This window comes from Podarcis filfolensis (assembly GCF_964270895.1).
Source record: "Podarcis filfolensis genome assembly, chromosome: 5".
NCBI lineage: Eukaryota > Metazoa > Chordata > Lepidosauria > Squamata > Lacertidae > Podarcis > Podarcis filfolensis.
In genome coordinates, this window is record NC_139608.1 from 63,310,554 (window position 1) to 63,325,228 (window position 14,675).

Genomic DNA, 14,675 nt, shown 5'->3' on the forward strand with positions numbered 1-14,675 from the left:
TCATTCCTGACCACTGGCTGGGATGGGAACCCAAAAAACATCTAGATGGCATCACATTGGCTTAGCTTATGAAGTGCCACAAGATTCTTGGTTGTTTTTGCAGGGACAGATGGGCGCTGCTTTCCCTCTGAACATAATTCCAAACTGTTGAACTGTCCCATCAGTCTGTCTTGGCAAAACTGTCGAGAAACATGTGGAACTGCAGGTGAAACATAAGCATTTGTTTTATTCTTACCCTATTCCAAAAGCTGCCTGTTCTTTAACAGCAGGGAAGGGCTTACCTGTGGCTTTTCAGATACTGTTGGACTCCAACTCCCATCAGCGCCAGCCAACATGAACAACAGCCAGAGATTATGGGATTTGTAGTTGTAGATGGAAGATGCCAGGTTACCCACCCGATGCTGAGTAGCATTATAAATGGTGTTAGCTTCATGAATTCTTCCATCTTGTAAAGCTTCTTCTTAATCCTGTGTCTGGGATGGAATCTAAAAACACTTGGACGCATTTTATTTAACAAAAAACCATTGATATGGGAATTAAAGCAAGCAGCCCTTTCATGCAGTGAAATGACCACGGAATGCTCCTTTGTTTCAAGTCATTGTAAGCTAATCAAACCGTGGAAGAAATCTGCGTGTTCCAAAATAGTTCCCATAAGAAGCGTGACTCAATAATGCTGCGAAATGCCTTTATTCATTTAAGCAGAATGAAAACATTTAACTCTCTTTGAAATTGATTTTGCCGCATTTAGAACATTTATAAATACCAAAGACTAACATTTTCATTGAAGCTGTTGCTTTATTCTGCTTTGAAGAATCACACCCCAACCCCCGCTCCACCCACATGCAAATTTTTAAAGGCAAGGTTTGAAATGGTTTTTTTTGGGGGGGGGGGAAGCCCACAGAAGCATTAGGGAGAATGAACTCAAACCAGACTTGGAATGAAAACCGGACCCAATCTTTGTTCCTGAATCAAAACCAGTGGAGACTGATCCATCAGAGAGAATCTGGCATTGCCCCACCAGCCTCAGCCAGCTCCCACCTGCCTACCTTCTTACTTTCAACTTTTCTAAGGAGTGGCACTTGGCTGTCCTTCATCTCAGCTTTGTCCTTGTCTATCTTAGCAGGAAGAAGGATGGGAACAAATGTTGCCTGTCAGTCACTCTGGCTCCACCTCCTCTTGGCCTCTCTCCCAATCACCTTACCAGTCCCAATGGCTACTACTGGCCACCACTATCCTGAAGCCCTCTCTGTAGAGCCTAAAATAATAGTTATTGGTGCCAATGCAGATTCCCCCCCCCCAAGGCAAAACCAGTTTCAAAGGAGGATTATCCTCGGGACAAAGGCAGGGAAGAAAAGGTTTATATTTTCCCACCCTGCGCCCATGTTTGCTCTGAACCTGGTAATTATCATCCTTCCCAGTGCATGCTATTTGCATTTAAAAAAAAAATAATAATACCTGCCCATTGAATGTCTAGTTTGGCTCTGACCATGAGGACAATCAGCCTCTGAGTAGAAATGGGAAAAGACAGCATTTCTGTATGCTCTCACTTGCTACAGTGTTCAGCCTGTTTTTACATTGCGGAAGCCTTTCTCTTGATCCTTTGACCTAAAGGCCTACCAGTATGGAGCGGTATACAGTACTGGACAGTTGCAGTCCTATTTTGGCATTTCCCATCATGCAACTCCCAACTCCCATTAGGCCAAACCCCTGAAGATGGGTTGCTGTAAAGCACACTTAAAAAGCTGCGCAAAAGAAACCAAAAGCTGGAATTGTTTCATGCAAGAGAGAGAGAGAGAGTAAAATCTGGTTGGTGCATGCATTACCTTTTACTCTCCTGCTTGCTAGTTACCCTAGAAATTGGGTGTTTTAAAGATCCATGCTGGTATGAAATGCAAACTCCTTGTTTCATCTTTTGTTTGCAGGTCAAATTCTTATTACTAGCTACAGTTTAGCCTGCGGGGCTCCCCGCTGCAAGTTACAACAGCAGTGGTTTTGCCCACAAACTTTGTAACTAACGAAAGGCACACTAACTCTGCTTTCTCTCTGCTTTCTAGGTACCTTGGAATCACCAGGCCCCTCACCTATCCCGTCAGGCAGAATGGGAAGTGTATGGCTAAAATGATCCTGAGCGTGTGGCTGCTGTCGGCTTCAATTACTTTGCCGCCCCTCTTTGGCTGGGCTCAGAATATCAATGACGACAAAGTTTGCCTCATTAGCCAAGACTTTGGTTACACCATTTATTCCACGGCGGTGGCGTTTTACATTCCCATGTCCGTGATGCTTTTCATGTACTACCAGATCTTCAAAGCAGCCAAGAAGAGTGCGGCCAAACATAAGTTCGCCGGTTTCCCCCGCCCTGAAGAAAATGAAGGGATTGTTTCAGCGAACGGCATCGCGAAACTGCATAAGGAATCGGAAGAGTGCACAAATTTTTCGCGGCTGCTTAAGCACGAGCGGAAGAACATCTCCATCTTCAAAAGAGAGCAGAAAGCTGCCACCACCCTGGGGATTGTTGTCGGGGCGTTTACGGTGTGCTGGCTGCCGTTTTTCATACTTTCCACTGCCAGACCCTTTATCTGCGGGACGTCTTGCAGTTGTATCCCCCTGTGGGTCGAGAGGACATTTCTCTGGTTGGGTTATGCAAACTCTCTCATCAACCCCTTTATATATGCCTTCTTCAATCGGGACCTGAGGACAACCTATCGCAATCTGCTGCAATGCAGATATAGGAATATCAACCGTAAGCTATCGGCCGCAGGCATGCATGAGGCCCTGAAGCTTGCTGAAAAGCCAGAGTTTGTTCTGTAAGGTCATTTTGCCTTTTATTACACTTATTTGCTGGTTCTTTGTGTAAGCTTTCTCTTGCAAGTAACACCAAATACAGATAAGAATGATTGTGTCTGATTGCAGATTATTTTCTTTCAGTTGAAAATTTCTGTCAGTCTTATCCCAGTTTGTTGTAGCTTTCCCCTCAAGAATCTGGAGAGAATGCTAAGAATTAGAGTTCCCTTTTCTACCCAACTACAGTTGACCCAGAAAGACAGAATAACAACTAAATAAGTTCATGTGTGAGTCAGTGGCGTAGCGTGGGTTGTCAGCACCCGGGGCAAGGCAAGTAATTTGCGCCCCCTAACCCGTGGATTTGCGCCCCCTAACCCATGGATTTGCGCCCCCTAACCCATGGATTTGCCCTAACCCCAGATGTTGCGCCCGGTGCGGCCGGCCCCCCCTGCACCCCCCACGCTACGCCACTGGTGTGAGTGCTTAGCATCATCATAGTATTTGGATACCCCAGTACCAAAATTCTTTGTATTAAAGCAGCCATATGTGAAGAGGGTGGGTTGTTTTTTTTTAAAGATAGTGAGCATCTTAATTTAGGATTTCTGTCTGAAGATCTTCTAGTGTGTAGCTATACAAAACTGTGTTACTCCAAACTTGGTAGCTGCTTATACTTTTTTTTCCAGGAGAGCATAACCACAAACTAGCCATCAGGCCTAATAGCTGTGGGCACATAGCTGTTTTTAAAGCTCTGCTTTGTGATTGGATGCTGCCATTGATTGGCTCCCATTGTTATTTCCTGCACTCCTCAGATTACCAGCAAAATCTGGTGAATGATCCATGCAGCATTTTGTCCAAATGATTAGGTGCATGCCTGCTTGATGTCTTCTAGGCTTATTTTTCACTGTTTCTTGAAGTTTAGCTTGACAATGCGTTTAGAAAGCATAAGAGTTTCGTAGGACCGATGGACCCCAAATAAACAATAGTTTTGCTGATCACAGCCTATGAGCAGAATCTCAACATTATTTACTTTGAGTCAGTCCCAAAGACTTTTTATAGAACAATAAGTGGATTTGGGATTGCAGGGTCCGCTGAGGCTAACTGTTGCTAAAGATGCATCTTTCAACCATGGGACCTTGACCAAAATCCTTGCTGATCCTCTACTGAAGTTGAGAAACTAACAAAAAGAAGCAGTGCTGTCTTGAGAGCTTTGGTACGTTACTATTATTTGAAATCATTGGAACGACAAACATAGACAACTGGGTGAATTGTATAACTGGGGTGAGGAACTTTTGGTCTGCCAGATGGCGATAGACTCCAACTCCCATCAGCCTCAGGCAGCATGGCCAATAGTAACCGATGATGGGAGTTGGAGTTCAGCAGGAGGGCCACAGGTTCCACAGTCCTATTGTATATGATGTGATCCAGTGGGCCCTTTTAGGCATGTACAAAAACATGCACACTTGCAGTGGTGCATAGATAGCCAGTGCTGCTGACTACAACTCCCACCATCCCTGATTATTGGCCATACTACTCAGGGCTGATGGGAGTTGTTGTCCAAAAAATCTGAAGCTATGACATTGACTTACACCTGCACTAGGGTATCATTTTCTCTCTCTTTCTTTTCCTTTTGGCAGCAGAACTTGGTACTCTGCTGGGCTATTTCTGGTGCTACCCTGCTTTTGGGGGACAATCTGTTCAGTAGCACAGTGGTCTCAAAAGCCTGACTGCACATACCAACTTCTCTGCACAGCCCTCTGTCCATGTTGCGTAGATAAGGAACAGGATGTCTCCCTCCTCTGCTGTTAGTGGGAATGAGGCCTGTGTGATCTGTTCAGGTGTTTGCTCAGGTGGTCTATTGGCAGGACTTTGCCTGAGAGCATCTGCTTCTTTGTAGGAAAATTGGCCCTGTGTGCTCTCTCGCTCAGCCATAATTCTGAAGAAAGGGAGTTATTGTGCTCTCCCTCTCTCCCTTATTGGGGGCATGAAAGCTATCAAGTGAAAGTAATACCAGGCACCAGAACATGATGAACAATGGCAGGAGTGATGTCAGGGTTGTTGCTTTCAGATCATTTTTGTTTTATGGTTTGCCCAGGTAGCGTTTCTTGGGGGTGTGGGGGCAGAGGAATTTGCTTTTGCATTGTGGTATTTTGATATATTTATTTACTGTTGTTTTATGGCATTAGTTTTATTTTATACTTTTGTGCACTGCTCTGGAATATTTTGATGAAGGGTGGTTAATAAATATTTCAAACACTAATATGTATTTAGAAGGATGTCTATTTAGAAATACAAGTTGGTTTCCTTAAGACATGCAGTTTTTCTGCATTGCTTTCATGGGTGGTCTTCAGAAAACCTCATTGGCTTTGGACATCCCTAGAAAGTGGGGTGCGGGTGGGGGATCCCGGGAACAATGAGTGGCATGGCTACCATCCAGCAGCACCCCCTGGGCACTCCTGCTGCCTTCTGCCTGGCAATTTCAGCCACTAAACTCAGCCTGCCAACGTCCACAGGTTTCATCTGTTCATGAATATCCACCACTTTCCTTCCACACATCACCTTTGAGCACATACACGCATGATTTGCCTCAACACACAAACAAACAAACAAACACATGCCAGCTGACTTCATGAAGAATGCCAACGGACTCATGCACTCATCTTTCATGCTCCACTCATTCACATTAGTACTCTGGCTTTGACTCACAAATAACCACTGGCTTCTGTCAACGGACTTCTGAAGATGAGCTTCAACCAAGCTTACATCTGCAAACATCAGCCTGCTTCCGCCTTACGGCACCTAGCAGCTTCCGAATGTGAACCCCACTGGCTTCCATCCACCAACACCTGCCAGCTTCTGCTGGGTCCCTTGCCAGACATCGGCCAGCTTCCTATCGTGGATATCAGCCACCTTCCCATGATCCCACTCGTTTGCAATCCCACTCAGCAAGCAAATTTGCCTTATTATAGCACTCCGTAGCCAGATGACCACCACCTTCCATTTTCCCACTCGCTTCCTCCACATGGACCAGGCAATGAGGCATGCCACAACGGGGTCCCCGCTGTGTCCTGGTGAGGAAGAGGACTTTAAATCAACAGACATTTCGCTTGGCTCACCTTTGTATTCACTCACCTGCTTTGTGCTTTTGTCATGTCACCAAAAGTCCACAGCCACTGGCAATGCTTGGAGAGGCACCATCATAATCTCTTCAGGCCTCACAATCCTGGGTGCACCTCAGCAGTGATCTATTGGTGTGCTTATTATTAATAAGAGTTTCTAGCCCACCCTTCGTCTGTAGTGATACCAGGGAGAAGTACACCATAAAACTAGGGTTCTGGGACCTTTTCCAGTGCATTGACCACATTTCTTTGTGGGCAACCATCCGGGCTCTGTATGCGAGTGGCAGGTAGGGTCAGAGGCAGAGAGGAGCGAAGCAATGGATACGACTCTTACCCTTGCACAGTAGGCTCTAGTCCAGCTGTACAAAAGCCAGAGGTTTCTACACACACACCCCTCCATATTTCCTTCCAGTTAAGCAGGAGCCATTATCACAGTTCAGGAAAACATTCCAACTAGGCAAAAGCAATTGAGGAAGGTGTGGAGCAGGGCCAGGAAGTGGGGAACGGCCTTGGGAGAGTCCTGGGTGCCAGACAGAGGCCCCTACAGGCTGAAGGTTTCCTACCCATGCCATAGAATTGAAGATTAAAAAAAACCTCCACCCTGCCACTGGGTTATTTGAGACCACCCTAAAACTTAGCATCATGGAGGAAGATCACCTAGAAAGTATGTAGACGCAAGTGGGGATGCTGGTGAAATTCTTAACGTTCATTTTTCAAAGTATCTTCACCTATTTGTTTACATTGCTGTTTAGACCACATGCAAGCATAGCTTTTGATTTTCCACTCCACAGATGGTGTTCCATATTTGTTCAGGGTAAGAGACGTGCCAAATGATTTGAAATAAATCTGCTGCAGGCAGTCACTGAGCTGAGGATTTGCTTATTAAATGGATGAAGCCGTTGCTTTATCAGAGGCACTTGTTGGCAGGAAAGGGGGAAGACCGCGGTGGTTGTTTTCTTTTTAAAAATGCTAAATGACTCCTGTCGAGCTTCAGAATTCATCGTGGGTCCTAATGGTAGGATTTATCAGATTTACTATCCTGCAGAGTTCATGCTTTGGCTCTTTAGGTAAACAAGCCAAACTGTTTATTTCAAAGATAGTTTGGGGAAAGTAGGGAAACTAAATAACCTATGTTGTATGAAAAAGAATCTGTTTCAGCCCACATTGCAGCTCCTTCTATCATTTCTTTTGGAAACGGGGACAATCCTGGTGTGCAGAAGAACTGCAGCTGAGGGATTCCCCCGCTGCCCATGTAGTTTTGGGAAAGGCTCGTTCTTCCAGATTTGCAGTGGCCTCTTTTTAAATTTCTCAGCCTTACAGCCAGAATGTTCTGCTTGTAACCTACAGGTGCTGCCTTCCTGAGGCTGTCACAGCCTTGGCTCCTCCTCTGTTTGATTCTGCGGGGCTCAGGCCTGGGTCGCTGACCAGGGCTTTCCCAAGGGGACAGCTTCTGTCCTTTGTAAAAGATTGCAGTCATTTGCATGCATTACTTGGGAGTAAGCCCCATTGAACTTGCAGCCCAACCCTATGCAGGTTTTACTTGGAAAATAAGTAACCCTGCATAAGCTGGCAGCCTCCGTGAGACTTTGCTTCTGAGTAAACATGCGCAGAGTTGTAAGAGATCTAGAGTAGGCTAGGAATCCTGTTCCAGCCAGTGGTGCCATCAGGGGAAGACTTTGGGGCAAATTTCCAAGGCTCCCAAGGCAGCAGGGCTGGCTTATACCACATTTTCAGTAGTAAGTAAAGTAATGCAAAGTTACCTAACTGCACCACTTGTTCTTTCTGGAATGATAAGCTTTGTACAGGAACATATTTCAATTTCTAACAGGCAAACATATGGTTCTTACTGATGGTCAGTCATTCTTAACATAAAACGGTAAAAAGAAAGAGTACTTTTTGGTTCATTTTGTCTTGTTTCATTTACTGACCTTTATTATTTATTATTCCTTCCTTCTGAAACTAGTTTTGACCTTGGATAAAACCACATGGTTAGTTAATTTCATTTCTAATGCCTATTTTCGTTTTGATTTCAAAACTTAAGCTTGTCTGTTTTCTAATAAAATGAAAGCCAAACCCTGCGTGCATCGTATTCTGATGCCTGTTCCAAATCTTCACCCAATGTGCTTGGTCATGTGGGTACCAAAGAACATACTGTGTGTATGTAATGGAGTTTTCCCATTGCTGATATGCCTGCTTGTTTGTGTTCTTTAGGGCAAAACTACACCCTACTACAAAGAACATGGAGCTGCTGCTGAACACACCATCCCTGGGTTGACTCTTGTCCCTGTCCCCCATCCTCTGGCTTTAACATTTCATTCAACTTAACCCATATCCCTACATCATTGCAGTGTGCATTTCTCCAGCCCACTCAAAACTTATCCGCTGATGGAAGGAAATGCACTTTGTAATGACTTTGTGGGCACAGCACATGTTAAACCAGATGTTTATGGAGAGAAAAGGAAGCCCCATTTTCTGTGTAGCATGTAGTTCTACCCTTAGGGCTAAATCATGAATCTCTGTACATCCAAGTTGCTGGGCGTTGGGCAGTGAAACACTTGCCCTCTGTCAGAGAATGCATGCCATCTCCTCTGTTTCCTCAAAAAAGTTAGCAGAGAGAAATGAATTCCGCCTTCAAAGGACCATTGGTAGGCTTGAATGACAGAATACTTGGTAGCCTTGAGGACAAATACCCCTCTGTCGCATTTGGGGGGGGGAGGATTCTATGTGCAAAATATTGTTGCACATGAAACTGCAAATACTCCTCCATATTGACTCAGCTCAATCTTGGGTTTGTTTTTTAACCAGCGCTGGAGAAAGTGGCAGGATTTGGCCTTTGTCTTCTTTCACTATTGTGACAGTGTTGCTTTACGTATGTCAGTAAGCAGAGCTAGAAAAGTACTTCCAGTTCCTAAGTGCCTTGCAATGCAACTGAGGGCTTGTCCAAGAGGTTTCCCACTTGCCCTACTCCTTTCCAAGGGAAAAGCTGCTCTTTCGTGATAGAGCAGAACAATTGGCAATCTGGGGGAAACCTGAATTGCTGTTTGCTCTGACTGAGCAGCAAAGAGCAGTTTTCCCTGGCAGAAAGCAGTGAGACAAGAAGTGTGGATAAGTCCTCAGTGCTCATTTGCTCAGAAGAAAGTTTCACTGTGTCTGGTGGGACTTCATCCATCGCTTGCAAACATGTTTTGGATCACAGCCTTAAATATCTTTTGAGCTCTACCCACAATTGTTGGGCACTATTTGCATGCTATTATTAGATGAACAAGAATAATTTTCAACACCTCTGTGTTGGCACTTAGTTTCAGTGGGAGGAAGTCTTCTCACCAACCTAGCTAGAAATCTTTCCATACAGGAACTTTCCAGAAAGCTGAACTCCATGTTGCCACAAGCAAACCCATGTTTCCAAACGTGTGACTGTCAAGCTTAGCATAGGAGCAGGGCAATTAGCAAAGAGGAGGTGCTTCCAGGACCACTGTTTTCCCTAAATAAATGCCCATCTTGGGATGTTTATTCCACCCCAAAATGGGTGTATTTCTATTCTTTGAGTACAGTTGGAGGAAAAACAGGTTTAATGGAAAATATTAAACATCTCCTGAAGACCCATCTATTTCAGAAGGTTTTTGTGGCTCATAAGATTGATCACATAGCTCTATTTTATTATTTATTGATATTTCACAGAATGTTTTATTCATGTGTTCTTTGGTTTTACTTATGTATTTCTTTGTATTTCTGATTATAATGTTGAATATAGAGGTGGCGAATCCCACTCATTTTACTCTGAAAAAGGTAATCTTTTCTTTAGAGTTACAGGGCAAACACACAATTGGTATTCCTGGGTTGCATCCAAAGATACATTTAAGGAAGTTTGTGGAAGGAGAGTGTTTCTAATAAGACACATTGAATAGGTTAAGGCTTAATCTATTGATCATGAATGACATGCTATGAAGCAACGAGAGGTGTGGATCTTAAGGCAAATTAACTTGAAATTCACAGAAGGAAAGTTTCCCATTTCCTCCTCCTCTCTGAATCTGATTTTGCCCTGCCCCCAGCCACTGAAAAGTCCTTCTGAATAATAACTCTCTCTCTCTCTCTCTCTCTCTCTCTCTCTCTCTCTCTCTCTGTGTGTGTGTGTGTGTCTCCTGGGGGAAGGAGGCCTAGGAAACAACTGTAAATTCAATTAAGTCAACATATTTTGGATTTAAGCCTGATTTGGGGAGATTGTTTCTAAGCAATTTTGCTTCCTTTCTCCATAACTTTGTCTCAGTCTGTAGTCTGCTTTCTTGTTTTCGTTTTACAAAAATTCCTAGGAACCACTGTTATCCAATACACCTACAGAATCCTACCTCATCAGCGTCCTAGCCCCTCAACTAAGTTCTGTGTCTTGGTCACATAAAAATGTGACAAAGAGACCAGAATATATATATACACACACACACATATACAGGCAACTCCCCGTCTGCGTGAGGGTTGAGACCACTGATAAGTAGAGGCCTGCAACATTTCTGAGCTGATGTTTGGCAGGGTGAGTCAGGAGCATCGCAGCTCTATCCTCTGTCCTTCCTCCTCCCTTTCTCCCTTGCAGTCATCACTCAGAAAACCCCTATTGACTGATTTTCACCTTAGACAATAACCCGCACTTGTGTTGTGTTGTGATTGTCCCCAGCCTCCCAGAAATCAATCAGGAAAGGACACATCCATCAAGTGGGAACTTCTGATCAGAACCTGCAGTGATAGCTGTCTCCTAAGCATTGGTCTCTCACCTATTCATTTAACCTTTAGATCACTTCACTTGTTCTTGAACAATTCTGAGAAGGCTTCCTGTTGATCCCACCTTGCTTTCTGAACCAACCAAATTCTGTCTGTATCCTACTTGACCTCCATCTTTCAAAGGGCCGGTTCCTAAAAGTCTCCTATGACCTGTCATGCCCACCCTTGACATGTCATAGGACTCCCCGAAGGGACAGGGAATCTTCTTCTGTACACTATGATTATAAGTTAAAGAACATTCATCTTGATATATTTCTGTGGTTTTTATTTCTTGAAACAGGAGGAACTCTGATTACTCAAGAAAAAAGAGCCATGACTTATGACTGGATGCAGATGAAACAGTCATATAATGAATAAGGCACTGCTGCGCAAGGAACAGCATTGAAGATCCAACCTGCAAGGAGACTGTGATGGGCTCAGGAAACACACAGGGTCTTCTTGGGAAGGGGATACTGTAAAGAAAGTCAATGAGCTTGGTATATTGTATTAAATGTACTTCAGCAGAATACAGTGACATCTCTTTTGATCACCTTTTCTTTTCTGCAGCTGAACCGATGACCATTGTGTACAGATAAACCATTTTCTTTGTTTGGGGGTGGGGGGAAGAGAAGATGACAAGATTGCATAGGCAATAAGCAGTTGGATGCATGACTGAAATGGCGAGGGAGGTCCCTCTCAGGTGTGCCTTATTGTGAGGGGCTCACTCTACTTGTCCTGCCAACCCGATGACTTTGCCAACTGTCCTTGTTAGTTGTTCTTGCACCCCCTTTTATAAACCTTTCAACAAGAGCAGGCAAAATTTCACCCTGGGTATCAATATTTCACTCGCAAGGAGAAATAATCGAAAAGCTGTGGCAACAGAAGAAAGTGTAGATGGGAACTGGAGGCTGAGGCCTGTATCCAGTGCAATGCTAAGTAGCCATCATCTCCCTCAGCACCAGGATTTCCATTTTTGTAATTAGACTTCCCCTCCCACCTTCCTCAAATCTGCTCTGGAGATTTGAGGGACACCCCAGATCAGATTTAGGGGCTGCACAGGGGGAGGAGAGAGGGGAAAGTCCCATTATGCAAGTGGAGCTCCTTGTGGGGATGGGACAGTTGCTTTATGCTGCATTGGATATAAGTCTGTGCAACCTTTCATCTTTATCAGTCAATGTAAATTATAAAGATCACTTGGTTACAGTTTTTTAACAACTTGTTTCTGACCAGGGAGACAAAATAGGAAGGGTAACAACACAGCTTTAGTTTATTTTTTGCACATTCCACCTCAGCCCCCTTTTTTGCTCACTTCCTTTCCAACTTGCTCCTCTTCCTGTTGCTGAGAATCATGGGAAGTGTAGACACCACTAGATTTATATTATATAAGCTTTCTTGGAAGTCTATGCTTTGCTAACCTGTCCATGGTCTGCAAATACAAATGGGAAATAAACTTGCAGCGGTTTAGATATATCAGTTTCCTAGTGCTATGAATATCCAGGAAGGGACTATGATACAGAATGTATTTTGCAGGGTTGTTAATGTTTTCCAAGCAAAGGATTATGGTTTTGAAGATGCTTGCCACTGCAAGGTGCGAAATATTCTGGGCTGGCTCCAATGCACAAAAGGTTAGCCAAGCTTGTCTCAGATGAGAAGATGCAGCACAACCCTAACCATCGTTTACTCAAAAGGATGTCCAGATTTACTCCCAGGTAAGTATGCTTAGACTTACAACCATAGTGCGAAAAGAGATCTTAATTGTGTGTAAAGAAATTAAAGTGCATGCTTCAAAAATTTAATTAGCTGCTGCAGAGGGAACAGAATTAGGACTCACCAACACCTCAGGCCTGTAAGAAATTATCCCCAGTGCTTCCCTGGGATGGAAGTTTCCATTTAAAGATTTTTGTCAGAACTGTGGTAGGCCTGGGGTGGAATTGAACCACCCCTTCCTTTGCATCCTGGTTCTGACCTAGCTCAATGACCCACCCACCCAAGACATGGCAGCTATTTAAATTGTTTAAAAGATGCGCATTAACTCCTTGGATGCAGTTAACATCGTATCTAGTTTGACCCTTGGCTAACATGTCCCATTGATTTCCTTTGGGCTTTAGTGCAACTGATATTGAGCTGGTTGACATGTAATGCCAAGAGAACGAAGGCATAGCTTGAACGCATACACTCCTTGGGAAGGAGATTGTGGCTACTTCGCTCTTCCTCAAGCTCTTGTTGCTGTGTTGCTGTGAGCTAAGCCATGGTTAGGCTTAGCATTTTACCACATGGTTTGTCTTGCTCCAGACAAGGATGAGCTGTGACCAAGGTTTGTTCTTGGGTTTACAGCTCATGTTTTGTCTGGAGGAGACGTACCATGAGCCTGAATTAGGAAGGCACACCGTAGCTTAGCTGCAAGCTGTGTGGCCAGCAGGAGGACCAAGGGAGGTTCGTGTTCTGTGTGAATCGGTTCATTCTCTGTATTTGGCCAATGTCTGGCTAAAGAAGAAGGGACAAAAGGATAAAAATGAGATCTACTCAAAAGCAGCCATCAGGTCTAAAATAGGAAAATCATTTCTCTTTGACATAGAAGGTAATTTAAATGGTGATAGTGAATCACTGGACTATATTAGGAAAATATAGGGCTACAGTGAATTCGTTGCAGATGATTCAACAAGCAAAACCCAATATATTCAACACAACCCTTAATTTATGTGTCTGTTATCCTATTTCAATGTCATTTCGGGGTGTGCTAAAATGTGTTAATAAATTATATGAATGGTGGTATGATTTCAGCAGCTTTCTGTGTACTGTATTTCCTGTTCTTATGTGTAGATACCCCTTTTTTCACAGAGAACCATGTTTGTTGCCTTGAACTTCATGAGACCGAGGGTCACATCTGTCCTTTGTAGTGATAACAATAAATAATATTACCCAGACAACATTCTGTCAAAGCTTGCCAGGAATGAATCCATACTTCGTTATCAGCATTCATTGCGCTGGTTCCTGCATACATAAATGAATGCCTTTTGCTAATTCAGACTGATTTCCTCAAAGGAATGGGTTACATTGGAGATGGATCTGAATGGAATCCATGATGTGAGAGTGATAGAATGAGTGTCTGTCAGCCTTAATGTTTCCATATAGGAGAATGGGAAAGCTCTGATCAGGCAGATTGAGAACAACAGCAGAACAGTCTTCTTGCAATGGGCTCCCACACTCAAGATTAAATGTGGGGACCCTATTGTATTATGAAAGAGGAAATCAAAAGGCTACACCACTAGAATGATCTGTGCCATGGTCATTCAGCACAGAATGGTCCTTGCACAGCTGTCACGGTTATCATTGACCATTCAAAGAGCACCAGTAAAGGGAAAGCTATCTGGTTGTTGTTGTTAATTGCATTCTACATCTATATCACAAGGTGATGAACAAAATATAGTGAAAATGGTCAAATATAGTTAAAAACAACAGAAGTGGAATTTTAAAAGCAATACAAAATGGACACCCACAGCAGAGACCTATTCATTCACCTGAGAAAGCTTGTTGGATCAAACAAACAAACAAAAATATTCAGTTTGTTTTCAGGAAGTGCAGTTTGTTTTCAGGAAGTGCAGAATTTCATCACGGCTGTGTTGGATTTCTACCTCATTTCGAAGGCAAAACAGTGTCCTTTCAAGGGGTGCAAAATGAACTTGTACTACTTGTTCAAAGCTTGTATCCCTCATTCTGCAGCTTTGGTGAAAGCTTAAAAAAAAACACTAAAAAACTTAACAGGGCCATTCCTTTCTCTTTTATTACATGATCCTAAGAATACTGGGCCACATTAAGTGAACCTGGCGATGCACAAAGTTTCATAGCCAATGGAATTTTACCAGTAAAGGCAAAAAAAAAAAAAGGCAACATATTGTCCTAGTTCTTAAGTCGTGATGTAGCTCTAGTTGTTCCAGAATGCACACTAGATGTGTATCAGAATGTCCATTCAAGCATATACTCCACTGAGATCAATGGAGAGGCCATAGAGGTGTTCACCAAATTGCCCCCTGC

General features: G+C 43.6%; 1 protein-coding gene across 4 annotated transcripts in view; it reads left to right on the forward strand.

The window, feature by feature from the left end:
- The window catches only part of HTR7 (5-hydroxytryptamine receptor 7), a 47,985-nt gene extending 34,413 nt beyond the window's left edge, over positions 1 to 13,572 (forward strand). Inside the window, exons 2-4 of one of the 4 annotated variants that reach the window (XM_083614145.1) lie at positions 2,055 to 2,804; positions 7,861 to 7,885; positions 10,945 to 13,572. In XM_083614145.1, coding sequence (XP_083470271.1) covers positions 2,055 to 2,804; positions 7,861 to 7,876 — 766 coding nt within the window. In that variant the 3' untranslated portion in view covers positions 7,877 to 7,885; positions 10,945 to 13,572. Of the gene's footprint in view, positions 1 to 2,054; positions 3,077 to 3,261; positions 5,036 to 7,860; positions 7,886 to 10,944 lie in introns of those variants that run through there. The other 3 variants (XR_014548146.1, XM_083614146.1, XM_083614144.1) reach the window with 3 other exon arrangements.
- The last annotated feature ends 1,103 nt before the right edge of the window (positions 13,573 to 14,675 follow it).